A 25311-nucleotide genomic window follows, 5' to 3' on the forward strand; every position below is an offset into this window, starting at 1 on the left:
AATTCTGTTGCCACTGATGGTGTAGTTTGTGTTGTTGTTACTGATCCACTATGTGTTGATATGTTGTGAATCGCTGTTGGTTCAGCAGTGTGCATTGCAGTTGTGGCTTGTTCTGTAGTTAATGATGCTGATGTTTGTGAAGTCAATGATTGAGCTGTTACGGATAGTGCAGCTTCTACTGAAGTTGTTGACTGTGTGGTCGCAGTTGTAATCTGGGTTGGTCTGTGTGCTGGTGAAACCGTGGATGCTGTGCTTTGTGTTGGTGTTAATGATCGTATTGTGAGTGGAACAGATTGTGTCGGTGCAGCTGTGGAAACAGTTTGTGTTGTGATCATTGTTGGCCTAGGTAGTGGTGTTTGTATTGTTGTAGTTGTTGCTGTGGGTTGTTCTGTTGTTAATGACAAAGATGCTGTATTTTGTGTAGGTGTTGTTGATGATTCTGTTGTGGATTGAATAGACTGTGTCGTTGTTGACACTGTTCCCACAGATGGTGTAGTTTGTATTGTTGATGTAATTGCTGTGGGTTGTTCTGTTGTTAATGATGCTGATGTTGATGTTTGTGATGTGTCTGGTTCTGTTGTCACAGGTGTTGTAGTTTGTGCTGATTGTGTGGTTACAGCTATCATTTGCGTAGGTCTTTGTGTCAGTGAAACCACAGATGGTGTAGTTTGTGTTGATGTCACTGCTGAATGTGTTGTGAGTGGAACAGACTGTGTCGATGCAGCTGTGGATAGAGTTTGTGTTGTGAATGTTGTTGGCATAGATGGTGTGGTTTGTATTGTTGTAGTCATTGCTGTGGGTTGTTCTGTTGTTAATGATGCTGATGTTGTTTGTGAAGTCACTGATGTAGTTGTTACAGGTGGCACAGCATTTGTTGAAGTTGCTGATTGTGTGCGTACAACTGTAATTTGTGATGGTGTTGTAGACTCTGTGGTGAGTGGAATAGATTGTGATGGAGGAGCTGTGGAAACAGTTTGTGTTGTGAATGCTGTTGGCAAAGGTGGTGTAGTTTGTGTTGTTGTAGTCACTGATCCACTATGCGTTGATGTGTTGTGCATTGCTGTTGGTTCATTAGTATGTCTTTCAGTTGTAGGTTGTTCTGTTGTTGATGATTCTATTGTGGATGGAATAGATTGTGTTGTTGTTGTAAATGCTGTTCCCACAGATGGTGTAGTTTGTATTGTTGTAGTCATTGCTGTGGGTTGTTCTGTTGTTAATGACACTGATGTTTGTGAAGCCACTGATGTAGTTGTTACAGATGGGGTAGATTCTATTGAAGTTGCTGATTGTGTGGTTACAACTGTGGTCTGTGTTGGTCTTTGTGTTGGTGAAACCACAGATGTTGTACTTTGTATTGGTGTTGATGATTCTACTGTGGGTAGAATAGATTGTGTCTGTGTTGTTGTGGAATCAGCATGTGTTGTGAATGATCCACTATGAATTGCTCTTAGTTCATCAGTATGTCTTACAGTTGTGGGTTGTTCTGTCGTTGATGATAAAGTTGGTCTTTGTAATGTGGCTGATTCTGTTGTTACAGATGCTGTACTTTGTGCCGTTTGAGAGGTTACAACTGTAATTTGTGTTTGTCTTTGTGTTGGTGAAACCGCGGACGAGGTGGTTCGTGTTGCCATTGTTGCTGATTCTATTGTGAGTGGAACAGATTGTGTCGGTGCAGCTGTGGACACAGTTTGTGTTGTGAATTCTGTTGCCACTGATGGTGTAGTTTGTGTTGTTGTTACTGATCCACTATGTGTTGATATGTTGTGAATCGCTGTTGGTTCAGCAGTGTGCATTGCAGTTGTGGCTTGTTCTGTAGTTAATGATGCTGATGTTTGTGAAGTCAATGATTGAGCTGTTACGGATAGTGCAGCTTCTACTGAAGTTGTTGACTGTGTGGTCGCAGTTGTAATCTGGGTTGGTCTGTGTGCTGGTGAAACCGTGGATGCTGTGCTTTGTGTTGGTGTTAATGATCGTATTGTGAGTGGAACAGATTGTGTCGGTGCAGCTGTGGAAACAGTTTGTGTTGTGATCATTGTTGGCCTAGGTAGTGGTGTTTGTATTGTTGTAGTTGTTGCTGTGGGTTGTTCTGTTGTTAATGACAAAGATGCTGTATTTTGTGTAGGTGTTGTTGATGATTCTGTTGTGGATTGAATAGACTGTGTCGTTGTTGACACTGTTCCCACAGATGGTGTAGTTTGTATTGTTGTAGTCATTGCTGTGGGTTGTTCTGTTGTTAATGATGCTGATGTTTGTGAAGCCACTGATGTAGTTGTTACAGATGGGGTAGATTCTGTTGAAGTTGTTGACTGTGTGGTTACAACTACGCTCTGTGTTGGTCTTTGTGTTGGTGAAACCACAGATGCTGTACTTTGTGTTGGTGTTGTAGATGATTCCACTGTGGGTAGAATAGATTGTGTCTGTGTTGTTGTGGAATCAGTGTGTGTTGTGAATGTTGTTTCCACAGGTGGTGTAGTTAGTGATGTTGTAGTCACTGATCCACTGTGTGTTGATGTGTTTTGGATCGCTGTTGGTTCAGCAGTGTGCAGTGCAGTTGTGGGTTGTTCTGTTGTTAATGATGCTGATGTTGATGTTTGTGATGTGGCTGATTCTGTTGTTACAGATGGTACAGCCTCTGCTGAAGTTGCTGATTGTGTAGTTACAGCTGTAACTTGTGTTGGTGTTGTTGATGATTCTATTGTGAGTGAAGACGATTGTGTTGGTGTTGTTGTGGACACTGTTTCCACAGATCCTCTAGTTTGTGTTGTCAATGTTGCTTCCACAGATGGTGTAGTTTGTATTGTTGATGTAATTGCTATGGGTTGTTCTGTTGTTAATGATGCTGATGTTGATGTTTGTGATGTGTCTGGTTCTGTTGTCACAGGTGTTGTAGTTTGTGCTGATTGTGTGGTTACAGCTATCATTTGCGTAGGTCTTTGTGTCAGTGAAACCACAGATGGTGTAGTTTGTGTTGATGTCACTGCTGAATGTGTTGTGAGTGGAACAGACTGTGTCGATGCAGCTGTGGATAGAGTTTGTGTTGTGAATGTTGTTGGCATAGATGGTGTGGTTTGTATTGTTGTAGTCATTGCTGTGGGTTGTTCTGTTGTTAATGATGCTGATGTTGTTTGTGAAGTCACTGATGTAGTTGTTACAGGTGGCACAGCATTTGTTGAAGTTGCTGATTGTGTGCGTACAACTGTAATTTGCGTTGGCGTTAATGACTCTGTGGTGAGTGGAATAGATTGTGTTGTTGCGGTTGTGGAAACACTTGGTGTTGTAAATGCTGTTGCCACTGATGGCGTAGTTGTTGTCATTGTAGTTATTGATCCACTAGGTGTTGATGTGCTGTGAATTACTCTTGGTTCAGCAGTGTGCAGTGCAGTTGTGGGTTGTTCTGTTGTTAATGATGCTGATGTTGATGTTTGTGATGTGGCAGATTCTGTTGTTACAGATGGTACAGCCTCTGCTGAAGTTGCTGATTGTGTAGTTACAGCTGTAACTTGTGTTGGTGTTGTTGATGATTCTATTGTGAGTGAAGACGATTGTGTTGGTGTTGTTGTGGACACTGTTTCCACAGATCCTCTAGTTTGTGTTGTCAATGTTGCTTCCACAGATGGTGTAGTTTGTATTGTTGATGTAATTGCTGTGGGTTGTTCTGTTGTTAATGATGCTGATGTTGATGTCTGTGATGTGTCTGGTTCTGTTGTCACAGGTGTTGTAGTTTGTGCTGATTGTGTGGTTACAGCTATCATTTGCGTAGGTCTTTGTGTCAGTGAAACCACAGATGGTGTAGTTTGTGTTGATGTCATTGCTGAATGTGTTGTGAGTGGAACAGACTGTGTCAATGCAGCTGTGGATAGAGTTTGTGTTGTGAATGTTGTTGGCATAGATGGTGTGGTTTGTATTGTTGTAGTCATTGCTGTGGGTTGTTCTGTTGTTAATGATGCTGATGTTGTTTGTGAAGTCACTGATGTAGTTGTTACAGGTGGCACAGCATTTGTTGAAGTTGCTGATTGTGTGCGTACAACTGTAATTTGTGATGGTGTTGTAGACTCTGTGGTGAGTGGAATAGATTGTGATGGAGGAGCTGTGGAAACAGTTTGTGTTGTGAATGCTGTTGGCAAAGGTGGTGTAGTTTGTGTTGTTGTAGTTACTGATCCACTATGCGTTGATGTGTTGTGCATTGCTGTTGGTTCATTAGTATGTCTTTCAGTTGTAGGTTGTTCTGTTGTTGATGATTCTATTGTGGATGGAATAGATTGTGTTGTTGTTGTAAATGCTGTTCCCACAGATGGTGTAGTTTGTATTGTTGTAGTCATTGCTGTGGGTTGTTCTGTTGTTAATGACACTGACGTTTGTGAAGCCAATGATGTAGTTGTTACAGATGGGGTAGATTCTGTTGAAGTTGTTGACTGTGTGGTTACAACTGTGGTCTGTGTTGGTCTTTGTGTTGGTGAAACCACAGATGTTGTACTTTGTGTTGGTGTTGATGATTCTACTGTGGGTAGAATAGATTGTGTCTGTGTTGTTGTGGAATCAGTGTGTGTTGTGAATGATCCACTATGAATTGCTCTTGGTTCATCAGTATGTCTTACAGTTGTGGGTTGTTCTGTCGTTGATGATAAAGTTGGTCTTTGTAATGTGGCTGATTCTGTTGTTACAGATGCTGTACTTTGTGCCGTTTGAGAGGTTACAACTGTAATTTGTGTTTGTCTTTGTGTTGGTGAAACCGCGGACGAGGTGGTTTGTGTTGCCATTGTTGCTGATTCTATTGTGAGTGGAATAGATTGTGTCAGTGCAGCTGTGGACACAGTGTGTGTTGTGAATTCTGTTGCCACTGATGGTGTATTTTGTGTTGTTGTTACTGATCCACTTTGTGTTGATATGTTGTGAATCGCTGTTGGTTCAGCAGTGTGCATTGCAGTTGTGGGTTGTTCTGTTGTTAATGATACTGATGTTGATGTTTGTGATGTGGCTGATTCTGTTGTCACAGGTGTTGTACTTTGTGCTGATTGTGTGGTTACAGCTATCATTTGCGTAGGTCTTTGTGTCAGTGAAACCACAGATGGTGTAGTTTGTGTAAATGTAGTTGCTGATTCAACTGTGGGGGGAACAGACTGTGTCGGTGCAGCTGTGGAAGGAGTTTGTGTTGTGGATGTTGTTGGCATAGATGGTGTGGTTTGTATTGTTGTAGTCATTGCTGTGGGTTGTTCTGTTGTTAATGATGCTGATGTTGTTTGTGAAGTCACTGATGTAGTTGTTACAGGTGGCACAGCATTTGTTGAAGTTGCTGATTGTGTGCGTACAACTGTAATTTGCGTTGGCGTTAATGACTCTGTGGTGAGTGGAATAGATTGTGTTGTTGCGGTTGTGGAAACACTTGGTGTTGTAAATGCTGTTGCCACTGATGGCGTAGTTGTTGTCATTGTAGTTATTGATCCACTAGGTGTTGATGTGCTGTGAATTGCTCTTGGTTCAGCAGTGTGCATTGCAGTTGTGGGTTGTTCTGTTGTTAATGATGCTGATGTTGATGTTTGTGATGTGGCAGATTCTGTTGTTACAGTCACTGTACTTTGTGCTGATCGTGTGGTTACAACTGTGGTTTGTGTTGGTCCTTGTGTTGATGGAACCACAGATGTTGTACTTTGTGTTGGTGTTGTAGATGATTCCACTGTGGGTAGAATAGATTGTGTCTGTGTTGTTGTGGAATCAGTGTGTGTTGTGAATGTTGTTTCCACTGATGGCGTAGTTTGTATTGTTGTAGTCATTGCTGTGGGTTGTTCTGTTGTTAATAATGCTGATGTTGATGTTTGTGATGTGGTGGATTCTGTTGTTACAGATGTAGTTTGTGTGGTTACAGCTGTAATTTGTGTTGGTCTTTGTGTCAGTGAAACCACAGATGGTGTAGTTTGTGTAAATGTAGTTGCTGATTCTACTGTGGGGGGAACAGACTGCGTCGATGCAGCTGTGGATAGAGTTTGTGTTGTGAATGTTGTTGGCATAGATGGTGTGGTTTGTATTGTTGTAGTCATTGCTGTGGGTTGTTCTGTTGTTAATGATGCTGATGTTGATGTTTGTGAAGTCACTGATGTAGTTGTTACAGATGGTGCAGCCTCTGCTGACGTTGCTGATTGTGTAGTTACAACTGTACTTTGTGTTGGTCTTTGCAATGTTGAAACAATGGATGTGCTCGGCTGTGTTGGTGTTGATTCTACTGTGATTGGAATAGATTGTGCTGGTGTAGTTGTGGAATCTGTCTCTACAGGTGGTGTACTTTGTGTTGTTGTTACTGATTCACGTTGTGTTGGTGTTGTGCTGTTAACTGCTGTTTGTCCAGCACTGTGCACTGCTGTTGGTGGTGCTACTGTTGAGTTGTTGTTGAGTTGTGTTAATGTTCCTGTTCCTCTATTTTCTGTTGGTATGGTGGTTAATCCTGTTGTCACAGGTAGTGTACTTTGTGTTGAGACAGCTGTGTTTGTAACAGTGGATGTTCTTTGTGTTTCAACCAACTGTGCCATTTGTAATGGTGTTGTGGTTGATTCTCTGACTAATGGTGAAGTCATCTCAGCTGGCACTATGGCATTACTTGTAGTTGTTGCCACCAATGCTGTATTCGAGGCTGGTATTTCTGTATGAACTCTTGTGAATGCAGTAATTTGTCTCGTTGCTACAGGTGACGCTGTTGTTTCAGATGCTGGAATATGTGTCAGTGACGTGATCAATGCTGATGTGGCAGACGCTGTAGTTTGTGGTGGAGTTGGTTGTGTTGTCACAGATGTAAATGCCACAGATTGCATTGGTATAGATGCTGTTGCCAGGGATGCTCCAGTTTGCGTTGGTGTTGTAGTGTAGCTTGCCGGAGATAGGACAGTGTGAGGTGGTGTTGTGGCTGCTGCTGTTGCTACTGATGACGTTGTGGGTGGGTCTGTAATTAAAGATACCACATTTTGTGTTAGTGTTGAAATGGACTCTGTAGCGGCTTGAGTTGGTGTTGCAGCTGTGGTTTCTGTTATCTCATTATTTGACTCAATCAAAGATGCTCTGTCTGTTATTGTCATGGAGTGCATTGTGGTGGTTGGGGCTGCTTGTGGTGGTGTTGTAGTAGATACGGATGGTGCGGATTCAGTGATCTGTGATAACAATGTGATAGTTGTTTGATCTTCCACAGTTGGCGTTGTTTGTGCTGGTGTTTGAACAGATATTGTTGTCATGGATACAGTATTTTGTATTGGTGATGTGTTAGCTACAACTGTTGTGCTTTGTGTTGCTTCAGGGGTTGTAGGTTGTGTTGAAGTTTTAGTGGTTTCTGTCTCCAGAGATGTTTGGGTTTGTGTTGTGGTATTATCTGGTGTAGCCTCTGTTGCTGTTGAAGTTGGTGGTGCTGTGGATACCATTGTCATAGCGGTAGTACCTTGATTTGGGGCTGATGTATCATTATTTGTAGATAAATTCTTGTCAGTCGTTGCAGCAGTTGATCCTGGAGCTGTAAATTGTGAAGTCTGAATTGCAATGGATTCTGTGGTCTGTTTCTTCGTGGTTTGAAGGGATTCTGAATTCTGCCCTTGAGTGGCATTAACTTGATTGTAGCCAGATGTTTGATGTGTGGAAGAGGAATTTCCACCTCCAGGAGATGGTATATATTGATGAGCCGATGTGCTGCTCCTTGTTGAGGTAGATAATGTGTTATGTTCAAGGAAACTTGCTTCTAGTGTTGTTCTGAGGTTCAAGGTTGAGTTGGTGTTAACATTGTCTGTACTTGTGGCTGTCCTCAGCGTAGTGGATGCAGAAGTTACTGCTGTTTCAGATGTGACCGCCGCAGACATGTTGTCTGAAGTTAAATTTGGCTCCTCTGTCTCTGTCTTGGCCTGGAATGTGCGTGTAGATGTTAACATAGGATCAGTTTGCGATAACTGTGGAATGCTGGTTGGTGTGCTGTGATCTGTGATGTCGGAGGCCTCGGGTGTGGCTGCAGTGGCACTAACAAATATATTTGTGGGCGTGTTAATAATGTGTGCATTTTCCAGGGTTGTAGATTTGGGAGTTTCATGCACTGATGCTGAAAGGATATCATTGGATACTACTGGATCCGTCCCAGTTAAGTTTGGTAAAGGTGAGCTCGACTCTGGCATTGTCAGAGCATTGCTGGACTGAGCTGTAGCTGAGGCTGAAGAAAACTGTGTGGAGTCAGTATGAATTTGTGCTGCTGTCACTGTTTCTGCTGAGGAATGCATCAGTCCTGACACATTATGCACCACTGTGGAAGCATCAGACATAACAGAAGATGAATTCGTATCTCCATCCATCTGAGAAATGCTTGGGCTTTCAGCTGTTGATCCTGAAGATGATTGGCTTGTGGTCACATCAGGTGACAGACTGGTTTGGCCAGGTTGATGAAGAGCAGCCAAAAAAGTAGTGTGAGAAACAGAATTGCTTATAGTGGCAGCAGCTGTATTTTGACTTAGACTTTCCCCTGTTGAAGCTGCATTTACTTCCTCCATCAGTTCTGATGTTTCTCCTGTTACATTTGCCATTACTGTAGTTCCTGTGGTTTGCGTGTTACCCTGGGAGCTAGGTGTGGTCACACCAGTTGAAATAATTGCATTTGTCTCTATAGGTTGAGTTGTTGACATCCATGTTGTTGGTGTAGGCGAATGTGTCCTGTTGAATGGCTGAGGTGTTGAAAGTTCATTGACCTCTGGTACTGAAGTGTTCACGGCATTTTGTGAATTATTTGCAGGAACCTCAGTGGCCCAGAAGGGAGGTGGGCAGAGAGCTGTGTGAGAGGAAAAGGTAGTTTCATATTAATTAATCTTGCACAACAGACTTTAAAGCATAAACAATAGCAGCAATTAACATTAAAGCCACAGGTGACTGAAATTACAATAAATATTTGCTGAGAAATCAGTATAGACTGAATCACATCAATTGTTCATAATAATCTCTGGGTAGAAAACTGCCACGTCATGCACATAAAATGAAACTGCACTGAAGAAATGCTGCCTCTGTTAATCGGTCTTTAGCCACCTAAGAAAAAAAATGAATTCAGTTTAAGTGTACGCTATATTTACAAGATTTTCATAACTGCCTTGCCATCAGAAAGCCTTTTCCATGGGGAACTGAAGCTGTTATCTCAAAGCCACCTAGCTCCATTGACAAAAACAGTCATTTTACTTTAGATTTTTTTAGGTGGGTCTTTTTAGGTGGCTAAAATACATTTTGCTGGGACCCCTGTCCACAGCAGTACAGTGATTACTTTCCATGCCAGTAGATTTGGTTTGTAAAAGACAGTAGCAAAGTACATAAAATGAACACAGCAGAAACGTAGGATGGGTTGGACCACAGTGTTTAACGATATCCTACAGTTCAGTTGTTAGTTGTCTACCGGGAAGGGATTGTTGTTTTTAGCATAATGTCACTGTGATTAGGTCTATGGTGTTTGAATATTTGTATAGAGAGCACTGATTTGGTACATTTGATTTTTTTTCTTTTGTTCAGGCATTTTGCCATCACTAAGTCTGAATCCATGGCGAGAGAAAACACTAACATGAGTCAGACATCCCTCCTTTCTATGGGAGCTTAGCATTTATCACACACCAACTGCACCTGTGGAAAATGGCCACCCAAAGGCCCACTCTGAAGTTTAGATACTGGTTCCACAAGATATGTATAAAAAAATAGGTTTGATATTTTTTCTGAGAATTAAAAATGTTTAAAAGCTACAGTATCATCCATTTACACAAAAAGTAAGGACAATTCAAATTTCAGTTTGACTTTAGGTTGCTGTGTTATGTTGGGAGCTAGATTCAAGGCTTGACAGATTAATGTGACAGTATCTTCATGAGAGGTTTTCTTTGTGGGTGCCTTTCTTTTCCTTGAAAATTGTCTTGACTTTCTAGAATCTGTTAAACATGTCTGACGTCAGTTTCACTATACATAGAGCCAGTCATGTCATGGAACAGTTGAAGCAATGTGACGTGACTCACCTGCCACGAGGCTTAGAAAAAAAAATCCCCAGTTCATGGTGGCAAGTGATGGTTATCCTTCAGCAGCGAGCATCTGATAAGAAAGCAATGACAAAAAGCAACACATTCAAGGCATTTGTCTTTCATTATTTGTAGCCAAACACCTTATACGTACTATAGCATGTTTGACATGCCTTTTAGCCACATGTTTGACATGCCTTCTAAAACACATCATCTCATGCATTTAAAAATGAGATGATGTGTTTTAGATTGCATTCCCCCACCCCACTGGTGCATATGCATCCTTGTACTTTTAACATGACGTCCCAGTCAGTCCTTACTGAGGAGCCTATTGTTTTTCTGTTTGTGACGTTTGTGCTTACGTATACATATTAAAGCTGGGGTAGACACAAATGACAACCATGGGCAAAATATTAGCAACATTTTCTCATTTAGACTTATCTTCTTTTTTGGGTTGCTTTCCAGTGTAGGCAGATGTAATAGCAACTTTCTTTGCAGGATTCTCTGCCATTGAATTAGGCTTTCACTGATAGGACGTGCACATGCATCTGCATAGGTAGAAAAGCTTACCTCTCTCTGAAATGACCTTTGTTGGCCAAAGTCTATTTTTCTAAAGCCTAAAAATAGCTCCAAGAAGAGGTGGAGAAGTCTAATTTTTCTCTCAGTTTACTTAAATCACAGTTTGCTTAAAGTTTATTATGGGATTTTTGTCAAGTGATACCAAAGTAAAACTGCCTTCCCCAGCTTTAATGCTGATTCTGTCTTCAGGAAGTTAGTATGTTTGTACAAAACAAGGCTAATTTCTCTCTTGGAGTTTAGAGATTTAAAAGCATAAGGTTTGTATTTAAAACTAAGTGAATATGGCATGCATGGCAAAATCATTGCTGAAATGCAGACATTGCAAAAATAAGGAGTATTCTTTTTCAAAAGGTGTCTTTTTCAGTTTAAATAAACATGGTGGTTCATGATAGGCATTTTGACATGCCATTGCAAGATAAGCATGGATGTCATCAAAAGAGTACTCCACCAGTTTAGCTTTACACTTCTGTAATATTGTCTCACAATGGGGAAAAAAAGATCATCAAAATCGATGCTGCAGAGCTAGATATAGTCAGTGTGTTTCCATACTACCACACTATTTAGTATGCCTTAGGTATTGCATACTTTTTGTTTTCACAGTTCAATTATATTCACTCCAAATCAGTTCAATTCAAGATTTAATCAGTCTTGTCCGATAACATTTGGGGAGTCTAGAAGAGCCACAAGATTAAATCATTTTATCCCCGTTTAAGTTAGCAGAGCACTAAACAGGAAGCAGCTGACTCAGCCGGGGGAATTCTCAAGTCTACCTGCTCTATGGCCCAATGGTGCGGAAACAGCACTGATCATCTGTATTTTCATACCTCAGAAATAGAGCTTTTTTGGCTTCATGCGCCACTAAGCAACTTTCATAGGAATGAACGGGGGCTTTCAATGCTGTATCCAGATCTGTTAATATATTCTTGCTCACGTATCTGTTGCTGTCCACACCAAAATTTGAAGTTACAAGAGAAAGTATGCATTTTGGAACGTAGCAATTCCCTTTTAATTTCACATGTTCTTCCTTGTAAAGACCTGGCGCCTACACTACCCTGAATCAGTGGTTTTCAAACGTTTTGTGTCCAAGACACACCAGAGGGCAAACTCTCAAGGCACACCTGTATTTATATCTGTGTACAACAGCTTCTATAACGTTTATTATCTTGCCTATCATGACATAAGAAAATAGAAATAAGAAAAAATATGACAGGTAGCTTTCATGATACTTTTCTTTTGGTGGTAGGTCATCTTTGCTGGTGCTTTGTTTTAATTTGCTCCATACAATAAAGCAATCCACTGTCCCACTAATGGCTTTCTCCTTTCAAATGTTATCATCCCTCACACCAGCTGCCAATCAGGGCTTTTGATGTGCCACACTTAAAATTCCTACACGTGAACAGCAACAATAGGTTTCCTGTGAAGGTTTTTTTTTTTTTTAATCAAATTAAATTACATAACATTTTTTAGCTAGAGTGTGCCTCTTTATAAGAAAAGGATGCGCACAACATACTGATACCATCTATTAAAAATTCATTCATTATTTTTTGTATAAGCCCAGTTGAATATTGCGATAATATCACAAAATCCCACGGCACACCATTTGAGAACCCCTGCCCTCAATGCAACCTGACCACTGACAGTTCAGTTGCAGAGTCATATGTTATGATAGTAGCAGCAAATGTAGCCTCGAGCCGTCAGAGTTCTGGTATGCTCACTTCTTTCTACCTCCATATCCCCATATTTAAAAATATATATACACAAACTGACTCAAGTGACATCCTTTGAGGCAGTTTATCAGTTCTCCTGCAGCTCAGCAGACTTTCAACAGACCTTGATGGGTTAAATTAGTGGAGCCCCCTTTAACAAAAACAATCATAGCTGCCTTCCATAGAAGTGATCCAGGGTCAGCGCTTTGATATTTTAATGCTGGCTCACTGACCTCACTTATTCTAAGACTTTAAGTACAGCACATCCATTGTTCATTTTATTAAATGTGCTTTTTTGCTGTGACACACAAAAAATATCAGACATAAAAATAGCCTACTGGAACTTATACCAACACCCTGTCGCTTTGTTTTTCTTTTCTTTTTCAAATTCTGGCATGAAGCTAACTTTCTTGTCTCACTTGAAGTGCTTACATTTATGTGCTGCAGTGTTATTATGTCATCAAGGAAGTTAATTACACAGAGTACTTCCTGTTTCTCACACACCTTAAAACATATTGTTTTATGTCTGTTTTTAACTCCACTTACAACTGATAGAAATAAAATAGAAAATATGAAATGGTGATATATATAAAGTAATGTTAGGTGATAGTAATATTACTGTAAAGATATCTGCAATCAAAAGTTCACTTCTAAAACCCAGATGACACCCCTGTAATGGGTATTTCTTTTACGTCATTTGATGTCAAAACAAGATGTATGACCCCTAATTTTGCTAGTACTATGTTGGAAAAAAAAACCAACTCAATCCGGCACAATAAAGCATGCTATATTTAGACAATCCTAACACACATCATTGATACTGTGTAAATGTGCATACAGGTGAACAGAAACACAACAGCGAGTCATGTCAACATCAACTCACTATGTCATGAGTTGGAATCTGGTCCCCACCACACTACCCCATCTCTCTCTCTCTCTCTCACACACACACACACACACACACACACACACACACACACACTTCTAGAGCAACACCCTAAACCAACTTTCCTGAGCAGACAAAGGAGTTCTCATGACTCCAAATAATCTGATGTTTTTGAATCCTATAATCTAAAAATCTCACTCACCTTTCAACACCATTGACCTGACGTCTTTCGTGAATCTTCGTTACACTAATAAGCGTATACAAAACTTAACATGAAGAGCAATCTAAGCTTGTCTCATACAAAACCAGTTCTACCTGCTATAATCACACCTGTCAGTCCAGCTCACAGCAGTGACGAACAACAGGAAAGATTCTGTTAACTTTAAATTAATGGCTGCTGGATGCAAATTTTTCTCACTTGCCAACTGGTCTGACAGCTGAGCCTGTTTTGATGACTTGCTTTTCACTTGTAAACATGACAAAACAACAAGCAGACATTGTCCTGAGAAAGCTGTTTCCATTACTCACTACTAAAAATAGTTCAGTTTACTCAAAACATGTTCTGATGGAAGCTGATAGCATTAGGCAAAAACAGTATCCAGCCCAGCAACAATCCATTCTGTGCCAGTTTACTTTGACACACTGAAGCCATGAGACCTCAAATAAAAATACCAGATGTCAAACTTCATTATTTAGATCAAGTGGCTGATGGGTGGAGACATCACAGGAGTTATTTTGCAACCACAGAAATAACAAATATATATATTTTTTTTACTTTATTGACCAAGAATTGTTTTAATTGAGAACAAATGCTCTTTTTTTTTTTTTTTTCAAAAACAGTCTTCATACACTCACACAGGTACCCACATTCAGTCCTGTAAGTTGCCCAGTGAGTCACAGTCTGATCTGTTGGCCACTGATAATATGAATGAAAATATATGATAACTAGTCCATACCCATTGGTAGCTTTGTCACCTTCTACCTATGCCAATCCTCAATGCCTATGTGCAGTTTCACATAGATTGACCACGTCAGTGAGTAGAAAAACGTGGGACAGACAGAATGACTGACTGACAGAATGACACACTGACAGTTTCCATGATTATGTACAGCATACCATACCATGACTTAGTCATGCCAAAAATTAGAAGAAAAAACAACATTGGGCCACAGGGGGAGCCACAGCGATCGGTCGTATTTTAGCCATTTTTAAGCATTTTTCTGTTGTTATAACACCACCCAGTTGCCAATTAGAGTTAAATTTCTCCAGTCACCTTGAGGCATCCTGTTCTACATATCTACCAAGTTTAGTAAAAATCGATATGGCGGTTAGGCCTAGATAAGAAATTAGCTCTCTAGAGCCCCCATTTTGTTTGATCGGGTCAATAATGGAGGGGTCCCCTCAGATTATGTGTGGTCATATGCCTACAAAATTGCGTGGTGATCGGTGAAACCCTTGAGATGTTATACACCTTTATGTGATGAGCCACGCCCTCCACAATATTCATTGACTTATAGAAGCTCAGTTTTAGTAAGTTTTCCAACTTTTGCCAAGAGGGAACTTTAGATATTGGTCCCTAGATTATGTTCACAGAGTTTCATGCAGATCGGTCAAACTTCCTAGGAAGAGATCGATTTGAAGTGTTTTTCAAAAAATTCAAAATGGCGGAAAATCTATATAACCGGAAGTTATGGGTTCTTGAGGCACATTTGTTCCTCATGAGAAGAGGCATCTCTGTGCACAGTTTCATGTCTCTACGACATACGGGGCATGAGATATGCCCATTCAAAGATTGCAATTTCAATCGGTTACTATAGCGCCCCCCTTTGGCCAATTGATGTAATATTGCTTCATTCGCATCCTCCCATGACCCTCTACCACTGTGCCAAATTTCACATGGATTGACCAAGTCAGTGAGGAGAAAAGTGTGGAACAGAGACACAGAGTTTTTGTCATTATATAGTAAGATATATAGTAAGATAAGATTATATGATAATAGAAAATAACTGATAATAAGCAGAAATAAATCCAGTATCGTTACAGATATAAATAAATAGCCACAAAATTAATTTGGTAAAATGTAGTGGCAAACTGAAGTTTGTGAGTTGTAACAGAAACTGAACACTGCTGTTTTCAAATCTGTTTGAACAGTTCATATCATAGCAACACATCATTTAAGTAATCTTTGACACACAAGAAGCCAGTGCAGGGATCTGAGAACCTGAGTGATGTTTTACACTTTAATCTTTGTGAGAAGTTTTTCACAAATCTGGTTGAGACACAAATTCCTGCTGAGTCACAGTTGCCATACAAAAAAACGGCCAGCATCCAGAAAGTGTCCTGGTCTGTTGAGGGTTGCAAAATCTGAGCCCTATTAGACGTTGGTAACATGCCCATGTTACCAACGTCTAATAGGGCTCCCGGCTGAAACATGGCTGCCAGAATCAGGCAAGTTTATTTAGCCTGATTCTGGAGTGCCATTCATCCCATGTGTCAGCCGAGTCAGGTAACCGAACGTGGCTTGGCTTACTTATGCCAGTGTGCTGAGTTTGGGCCAATGCTGGGCCAGGTCATTTTGTCTACCTGGGATTTAGCACTGAATTTGGCACAAAAAAAAAAATTCTGTTTTATCGTTTTAAAACAGGGGTAGGCAGTTTAATCTTGGTGTCACCGGGAAAAAATACCACGATAAACTTCATGTCAGCGTGGGTTTTCTCCGGGTACTCCAGCTTCCTCCCACAGTCCAAAGACATGCAGGTTAATTGGTGACTCTAAATTTTCCGTAGGTGTGAATGTGAGTGTGAATGGTTGTCTGTCTCTTTGTGTCAGCCCTGTGACAGTCTGGCGACCTGTCCAGGGTGTACCCTGCCTCTCACCCAATGTCAGCTGGGATAGGCTCCAGCCCCCAGCGACCCCTAGGATAGGCGGTTACAGAAAATGAATGAATGAGTTAATATTGTTATTTAGGTGGTCTGAGAGAACATCTGCACCATGGGCCATTTTCAGAAAGAGCAGCTGTCAGTCACTACTCATAAACTGCAGTCAAACTGTCCAACTAGGCAGTGCTAATCAAATATAAATCAAGATTGTGTTGTTGCATCTTAGAGCTTACAGCTTAGCAGTTCCAGCAGTAGTTCACATGACTGACGGCTGCATGAGAGACACCTCTGTTCTAATGCATTACAATATAATTATTATGTAACTCTGAGAAAAATAAATGACAGGCATTACTCTCACTTTGACTGTGTAATTAAGCAAGGTCCAGGTTTCTGCAAATTGATGTTACACCCATCTGTAGTTGAATGGACAGTAATGGAACAAAGAAAACAGGCATGCATACTCACAGGATTGGTGCTATTAATTAATTAACCAAACACATGTCTGTCAGTCAAATAATTAAATCATCTACTTCTGTGCCAAGTTTCAGGATGTGACAGTAAAGTGAGACTGTTAAAGATAGGAGTGTTCTAACCTGAAAAACAAGGTCATACGGTAAGAGATGATGTTTGGCCATGTACCCAATGAATACTGCAAAAAGACTGGCATAAAACTGGCACAGAACAAAGAACCCAGGCTTCAGGTTTCAGCATTTCAGCCTGCACCACACCTAACCACACAACATTTTTGTCAGTCATGTGTGGACAGGAATTTATCATTTCATCCACCATGCAGGAGACATGTCGCCTTGCATACTTAACTGTTGTGACACAGTCACACTGGGGTTTAGACTGTCTTCATCAGTAACCACAAGCTACATTGCATGACATGGGAAAGTTTGTATTAATCTGTTGTGTGATAGTAAGAAAATTCAGCAGTAATTGTGATATGTGTTGGAGGGAGACACATCCAGCCATGTATTTAAATATGATCAAAATGCACAAAAAATGTTTTAAGTATTTAATTATTTGAGATTGTTAATTGTGTAATGTAATGAAAGAGGCAATGAGGACATAATAATGATAAAAAAAAACGTAAGTGATAGTAGCATATTGCCAGTGGATGAAGCACCTGCAAACCATAGTACAAGTACATTTATCTTAACAGGTGATGACTTTAGTAGAAGTTAAAGTCACCTAATAGAATATTGAGTAAAAGTACAAGTAAATGTTATTAGTAAACAAGCAGTCAGAATTCTGAGGAGTATATGTATTTATTCATAACATGTACACATAATAAATGGAGCGTGCACACTTGAAGAAAAACATGGTCTTTTTCACACCTTGAAGGATTTAAAGAACAAAATCCAGTTTTTCCTTCTTTCCTATTGCTTCATACATACATCCCTCACTCCCTCCATCCTCCCTATTTTGCAGCAGACTAAATAACTAAAATGCTTAGGAAAAATGTGTTGGGAGTAAAAGTACATGTTTTATTTATGTAATGTAGTGGAGTACAAGTAACTGTTGACAGAAATATAAAAACTCAAGTAAGTCACTACTGTAATGAAGCATTATTACTTGCATGACATTACACCACAGCCTTATTGTGTGCCGTATAATGAAGGAAACTGTGCCTGAATCATCATCAAACCATTGTTTATTCAGGGAATACTGACTGAGCAATAAGCTCTTAACAGCAGTGCCTTTAGTGGGCGAGACAGATATAAATATATGACAGCAATCACGATAAAATGATGGAAAAAGTCCGTAAAACAAGTAACTGGCAGCAAAGTCTATCAAAAATAATTAACAGCAACAAAAAACAGTACAGACTAAAACATTAAATTACAAAAGCACACTATTTACTAATTTACTGCTTGTGTTGTGTGTCTGTCTGTACGTTTGATTTTTGAGAGAAGCCAAAAATCCAAATCTGAAACCAAAATAACACAATCAATAATAAATTATTTTTTTTAAATAAGTACTTTAATAGTAGTATTCAAATATTCACTGGACCAATATAACTGGGACATATTCCTGTTTTCACGGCTTTAGCACGAACCTAAATGCATAAATCCGAGTGTTTTGATTCTAACTACATTTCCCATGACCACCCTTTTCGATTAGTATGGAAGCCCGCAAGTCCAAACATGATGTACATAGCCGCGCTCCTGCTGCTACTCTTAAAGGAGACGTATCCCATACAGGCTTATTATCGGTTAAAGAAATATGAGGTTTGCTATAGCTTTAAGAAGTAACTAATGCTGAATGTTTGCAATATTATAACCATCATACAACTTAAGTTTTTTATTAATAAGCTAGTTAATGAAACGCTCGCGAACATTTACTCTTCTTGACCGAGCTAACAAAACTTGGTCCCACCAGGGCCTTCAGCCTTTCGTTGGTCTTACATTTCCTATGTTTATAGCTAGTTAATAACACGGGTCTTTCCGGGTCATAGCAGTTAAATAAGAGCAGCATGGACTCGGAGGAAGAAGATGTGTCAGGTAACGTTTCTCGTCCTGGGACTGAAATTACTGGAGACTCAACGGAGGCCTCTAAACCATCCCCGGACTCGAGTGAACCGACAGGCGGGAGAAGAGGAAGCAAAAGGCTTGTGAAATCCGTGACCTCCCCGGACTGCAGCGACTCTTTGCCTGGTGTTCGTGTTTTGCGAGCCAGGGGAGCTGGAGCTGGCAGGACTAACGTTAGCGAGTCCAAAAATGCCACCTGCAAGCAAAAACCTGCGAGGGTGCACCGTGGTGGACGTGGGAGATCCGCGGGATCACGCTCCAGAAACACACCGGTCATGCAGTAAGTGATGGCACAAACGCACCTCAGCTGCTTTGCTGTACAATGCCATTGCAACGAGCTCGCTAACTAACGTTACATAACTCAGAGGCTTGTCAGAAGAACTAGTGTGACTGCACTGCAAGGAGGCATGGGGCTGTAATTGTAGGAAGTGTGCTTTATCACTGGGGTTTCTTAAAGCTATAGGTTAACCAGATAGAGAAACCAAAACAAATGAGTTGAATGCATGTGTTGTCCTGTCTGTGTTCATTGTCAAAGGGCACCAGAACTAAAGCATATTGTGTATTTGTATGCAACAGATTTATTTTGCTTTGCATCTGGCTGTAAATTCTCTCTCTCACACAGACCTGCAATAAAGAAACCCACAGCCCAAAAAGGTAAAAACAAATAAACACATAAGTATATTTCATCTGTACGCATGAATATTATCGTTCTTACATTTGTCACTAATACATGGGCACCCTGACTTCCTCAGCATCCAAACACACTGTTGGACCAAACCTGTCCAAATCTAGGAAGGGCAAAGGGAGACCTCCAGCTGGAGCACCTTGCACCACACTAGCACCAGCATGCAAGCCAGAGGCAGAGATGGAGGCATCATCATGTGGTAAGACAAACACCATCTGCATTCTTTTAACTCCTTACTAAACAGTCGGTCATCTGAAACTGAAATAACACGTCATCATTTCTGCTTTTCAGTGGACAAAACAGGTTGTCTGAAAGGAGGCAATGACAAGAAGTGAGTGGTGTACGACTCATTGAATGCGCAGCAGAGAAAATGTTGCTTTCCATGTTTGATTTGCCGATGTGAATTTAATTGTGGCCAGTGTGGTGTTGATGTCTATATTAGTGTTACAGATCCAGATGCGGCTCCCGAAGAAAACCCTCCATTCATAGATGACCCAAATGACCTCATCTGTAAACCCGTGACAAAAGCGTATGTTGAGCTCTTTGCCTTTCTATAGCGAGTCACGAATATTATTTTATATGAAGAATTTCAACATGATTCATGTTAAAATGTTAGTTTCAATAGTGATTTTTTCCCCCAACTCCTCAGGGAAAAATCAAGACGGCGTACAATGCTAAAAAAAAAGGACGTCAAGAAAGAGGAGTCAGAGAAGGAGGATCAAAAAGATGACATTAAAAAGGAAGAATCAACCGAGATTGTTTTGCAGAGTGGAGATCGAGTGAGCAATAACACAGAGCCTACCAGGAAGTAAGCAAAATATTGGTCATTGATTAATTAATTAATTAATTAACAGGAAACACAGAAGGACTGACGGCTGATCACACTGACAAAAGGTGTATTTCATGTCTCTGTGCTACCTGAAGTCACACACCCTCACCAATGCAGACCCCTACTGTTTTAATGCAGGGCTGTGTTCGGTCTCATAGCCCCCTTATATTACTGGCAAAAGGTTTTTCCACTGCACTAGTAAGGAAGCTAACATAATTGGTATGCTCCTACTCTGCTTCTCATGGGAAAAAAACATAATCAGGGCGATCATTAAAGCCTAGCACACCCTGTTTTTTTTACTGTGACTGAGTTAGATTTGCTGTCCATCAACATGAACACATGAAGTCAAGAAAACAAAGGTGCTGGACAGTATTCAAGCTTTGTCAGACAAAAATAAAATGTAAGCGGTACCGTACTACATCACATAATGACAATAAATGTTACCGCCTAGAGACAGCATCAAAAACACCCTTTTGTAGTCGTCGCCAAGATGACACCACAAGCAAAAATCTCAGCATCACAGAGCACATATTGATCCATCACAATGTTGAAAACATGCTGAACTAGTCAAGCAACCTCAGTGTGACTCATCTGATGCTGCACGACTTGATTTTTGAGAACTATAAAATGTTTTTGCCTTTGTGATTGTCCATTATTGGTTCACGTCATTATTGTATTGTTATTAAACCATAGCAACTAGAATTAAAATCAAATTGTGCAGTACCTTGAGATGAAGATTCGTGTTATTACATGTTATTGGAAGAAGGATTAAAGTATTGACCGACGTTTCAAGTTCTATTTTGTGACCTGTTTTTATTTTAGGAAAGGTAGACAACAAAAAGATGACAAAGCCCCTCGGCTGCCAAAACAAAGGTAACAGTCTCAGTTGCATTATTCACTGTAGATGACACACATCATTTGGACCCAATGTGATTATAATACAGTTTCTCTTTTTTTCTGTCCATATAGGAAAAAGCCCCCAGTGCAGTACGTCCGCTGTGAAATTGAGGGCTGTGGTACTGTCTTGGCCCACCCACGCTACCTACAGGTTTGCCTTCCTGTCAGCTGTAACCATGATAGCTCCAAATTTTCTTAAAGGAACTATCTGAATGTAGTACCGCACAGCAGCAACAATATTAGCCAAGCCACAGAAACCACATTAGTGCACTGGATTTTTACACACTGTTTCAGATCTGTGAGCTTACCTTCAGGCACAAAGCATCTTAGGTTGGGTGTGTTTACCGTGATATCTACTTTTCTTTCTCATCTCTTTATTTCAGCACCACATCAAATACCAGCACTTGCTTAAAAAGAAGTATGTGTGTGATCACCCCTCGTGTGGGCGCTTGTTTCGTCTGCAGAAGCAGCTGCTGCGCCACGCTAAACATCATACAGGTGATGCTAGGGCACACAGGTTTACCACAAGTTTATTTGGTTATGAAAACAATTTAATAATCTCTGAGCTGTCTAAAATGTGTAAAAGTATGTAGTTTGTTAATTATGCTCATCATCTGTCTTTCAGATCAAAGGGACTACATCTGTGAGTACTGTGCGCGCGCCTTCAAGAGTTCCCATAACCTCGCTGTGCACAGGATGATTCACACAGGAGAGAAGCCAATACAGTGAGTAGCAACATCAATGTGCGGTACCGTGAGTGTTGTAAAAGAACCTCAAGAATAGGACAAGCTTTGTGAGTCTGGCTTCGTTCCATTATTCTGAAGAAAACCTAATAAAAAAATGCTGGCATCGGAAGATGAAGGATAGGTAGAGACGCACTGATGCCAATGTTTCAATCAGCAACTTGGCTGATGTGGAAACCATTGTTTTTTTTTCTTTTCTGTTTTGTTTTGTGTTACTGTTTATTTGGTTTTTGTTGTTCTGTACTCCCCCTTTTGTGCCATGGTAACAAAGAAATCATAATATATCCAATCACATGCACATTTATGACACATACACATTTACATACTACTCATTAAGATGAATTCTTCAGTACCTAAAACATTTTTTTTTGTGAGTCTGTTTCTCTTAGTGTTGCTGGAGAACTTCTAAGTGAGTGGGGCGGAGCTGTGCAGAGAGTTTGAGATAGGAGAGATGCACACTGGTGTGCGTTACATAACTCAACTTGTCCCTTTATCGATATAAAAGGTGTTGTCTAAATTTATATCTTGCTTGAAAATATATCGATATATCTTACATAGTGGTTATATCACCCAGCCCTGCTGTATAATCATGTATCCAGGCTTTGATTAAGATTATGAACCCTTTTTTATAAGCCAAAATCTTAGTTGCATTGTGATAGCAGTTTGTCTGTATCAGACAGTCGTTTCGTTATGTGATGTATTTTGTTGATTTCTATTCTAAGGTACAGTTCTGAGGTACTTGTGCTTAACTTGAATATTGTAATTTTGTATTATACTTCTGCTTAACTACATGTGTCTGTCAGCTGAGTTACAAGTTACTTTGCAGATAAAAATTGTAAAAATACAGTATACAGTAAATTAAACCATCCAGTTATAAATAAAACAGTAGAATCACCTCAATTTCTGCAATATTACATTATTTATTTATATGCTTCATAATAATAATGATCTGTTCGTACAAAGTATGATGATATAAGTGTCACTGAGACCATTGTGCCTGCATAGTGAGTACTTTTACTTTTAAACTCTAAGTAAAATTTGCTGATGATACTTTTGTGCTTTTACTTTAGTCATTTTTTACTGTAATGGAGTATATTTTACATTGTGGTATTACTAGGTTTACTTACTAGATCTGAATACTTCTTCCACAACTGTTTCTGAGCAAGTCCGAGTGAAACTGGAAGCAAAGAGTCACAGATGAGACTCGAGTTTGAAGTCAGTTCAGACTATAACCTGGCCTTTGTCTCCACCCTGTGGCAGGTGTGAGATCTGTGGCTTCACCTGCCGTCAGAAGGCCTCCTTAAACTGGCACATGAAGAAGCACGACGCAGAAGCCTCCTACCAATTCTCCTGCTCCATTTGCAGCAAAAAGTTTGAGAAAAAGGACTCAGTTGTTGCCCACAAGGCCAAGAGTCACCCTGAGGTGCTCATAGCTGAAGCTCTAGCAGCTAATGGTGGTTCAGTAATAAGCAGTCCCACCCTAAACCAAGAGACTGTCCCAGTGCCCACCCAGAAATCAGAGACTGCCCCAGTGCTTACCCCGACCCCAGAGACTGTTCCAGTGCTTAGCCAGACCCCAGAGACTGTCTCAGTGCTCAGCCCAACCTCACAGACTGTCCCAGTGCTTAGCCCGACCCTAGAGACTGTCCCGATGCTCACCCAGCCTGACCAGCCCTCTGTCAGCCAGGAGAAACAGGAAGTGGTGAATACCACGCTCACTCCACTGCAGCAGGTAGTGCTCCCACTCGCACCACAGACTCCAGTAGATGTATCTCAGGGCCAGTTCCTCCAACTGCCCTCGCATCATGTGGTGCAGGTGGCACACCAGCAGCAAGCCCCCACCTTGCTGCACCTTACCACTGCATCTCCAGCTCACCTCTCCAGCATCAGCCACCCCCAGCTCATCCAGCTCTCCTCCCTTCCTGCCAGCACTGTCACATCCATGGCCATTGCGGACCCCCAGAGCACCCTCCTCACCCTGAGCTCCGTCACCACACTGCCCTCCACCGCATCCCTGGCCTCCCAGCAGCCTGTGCAGTGGGGCAGGGGGGCTCATGAGGATGCACAGCTACCTGGGGAGGGTGAGCTGTGGGACAGGGTGGTGGTGGGTGGCAGTCCTCAGGATGTAGGGGACATGATGTGGGAGGCTAACGGGGAGAGGAGGAAGGAAGATGAGGGGACTGTATGGGAGAGACAAGGAGAGAGACAGATCCTGTTACAGTGTGCCGAGGTTCAGGGAGACAGTTTAATCTAGAGAATGAGCTAAACAAGAACTTAATGTAAAGTGTTGATTTTAAAAAGGAACAAAAGACTGAAGGACCTGTCAGAAGTTGATAAGCTGATATTCTAAATATTTAGAACAACAGACTTTATCTCCACAGATTGTAACACAGTAGTCATATACAGTACAGAGCTACTTATATCAGGGGGTATGATTCATAATATTATAGATTACACACTCTTTTACCACTTACTGAATATTTTGTAACATTTTGGTGTTTGTATATATGTGTGTATGTTAACATTTTTTAGAGATAAAAAAAAAGACTGCAAGATGATTGTACATATTTTACAAGAAAGTCACAAATGACATTTAATGTGAATCCATGAGTATCATTGACATAATTGGGTCACTTCTAGTAGTTTCAGTTACTTAAAGGTCCAGTGTGTAGGATGTAGTGGCACCTGTTGTCATAAAGGGAACATAATATTCATAGCCATGTTTTCATTAGTGTATTATCATTTGAAATTAAGAATCTGTGTGTTATGGTTACCTTAGAATCCACTGTGTCTACAGCACATGCATTTTCGCCTTAGCCACTGTGGTTCTCCTACACGCTGGGTACATGGGGGAAGTCTCGGTTGGTTGCACTCCACAACCTCACTGATAGATGCCACTGAATCCTACACATTAGACCTTTAACAGAACAAATGAACTGTGAGCAAAAACTACAACCAAATAAAGATCTCAGTGTCAAAAAATCCTTGATGTAAGATTACAATAAAAGATTTAAAAAAGGAATTTTTAGTTTGTACCTTTAGATAAATCTGTATATATAGATATAAGTAGGTTTTAAAATCCATTGAGAAAGGCGAGATGTTTTCTTAATTGACTTACTGCAGTAGGAAAATAACAGGTGTTCCTAATAAGATTAACCGTGGCTGTGTTCTGTTCAGATGTTCCAGTCAGTCATTACAGTGTGACAGTGAAACAGCACGCTATGCAACAGATTAAAAAAAAAGGCCTACTACCATAGACTGTACACTTTATGCCTATTACCTCATTTTGTAAAGAAAAGATCTACATTACGTTTCTTGTTTGATTGTTTTCACCTTCCAGAACCTGAGCAGTGTCACGTCCCTTCTAAATTGTACTCTTCACAGTAAAGACTATGCAGGCAGTGGTGTTATGATGGAAATAGCTTTTGTCAGTTTCTTTTTCAAGCACTCTTAAATAATTATACCTCTGTGCACTGCCACGACTACTGACCATGTGTAATCTTATGATCTTCATTTATCAGGAAATGTGTTCAGAATAACTGTAATAAAATGTATTCTGAAGTTTATTATTAGAATTATTGACATGCTT

At 40.5% G+C, this 25311-nt stretch overlaps 1 protein-coding gene across 1 annotated transcript; it reads left to right on the top strand.

Moving 5' to 3' along the window:
- Positions 1–18188: 18188 nt before the first annotated feature.
- LOC117246333 (uncharacterized) lies at positions 18189–25288 on the top strand. The gene is made up of 11 exons (XM_033610190.2): positions 18189–18848; positions 19191–19222; positions 19321–19452; positions 19545–19584; positions 19696–19782; positions 19903–20061; positions 20905–20955; positions 21052–21130; positions 21363–21477; positions 21605–21704; positions 22983–25288. The coding sequence occupies exons 1-11, from the start codon at positions 18514–18516 to the stop codon at positions 23974–23976; spliced, it is 2124 nt and encodes a 707-aa protein (XP_033466081.1). The 5' UTR covers positions 18189–18513; the 3' UTR covers positions 23977–25288.
- Positions 25289–25311: the final 23 nt, after the last annotated feature.

The sequence above is a fragment of the Epinephelus lanceolatus genome, chromosome 22 (genome assembly GCF_041903045.1).
Source record: "Epinephelus lanceolatus isolate andai-2023 chromosome 22, ASM4190304v1, whole genome shotgun sequence".
Lineage (NCBI taxonomy): Eukaryota > Metazoa > Chordata > Actinopteri > Perciformes > Serranidae > Epinephelus > Epinephelus lanceolatus.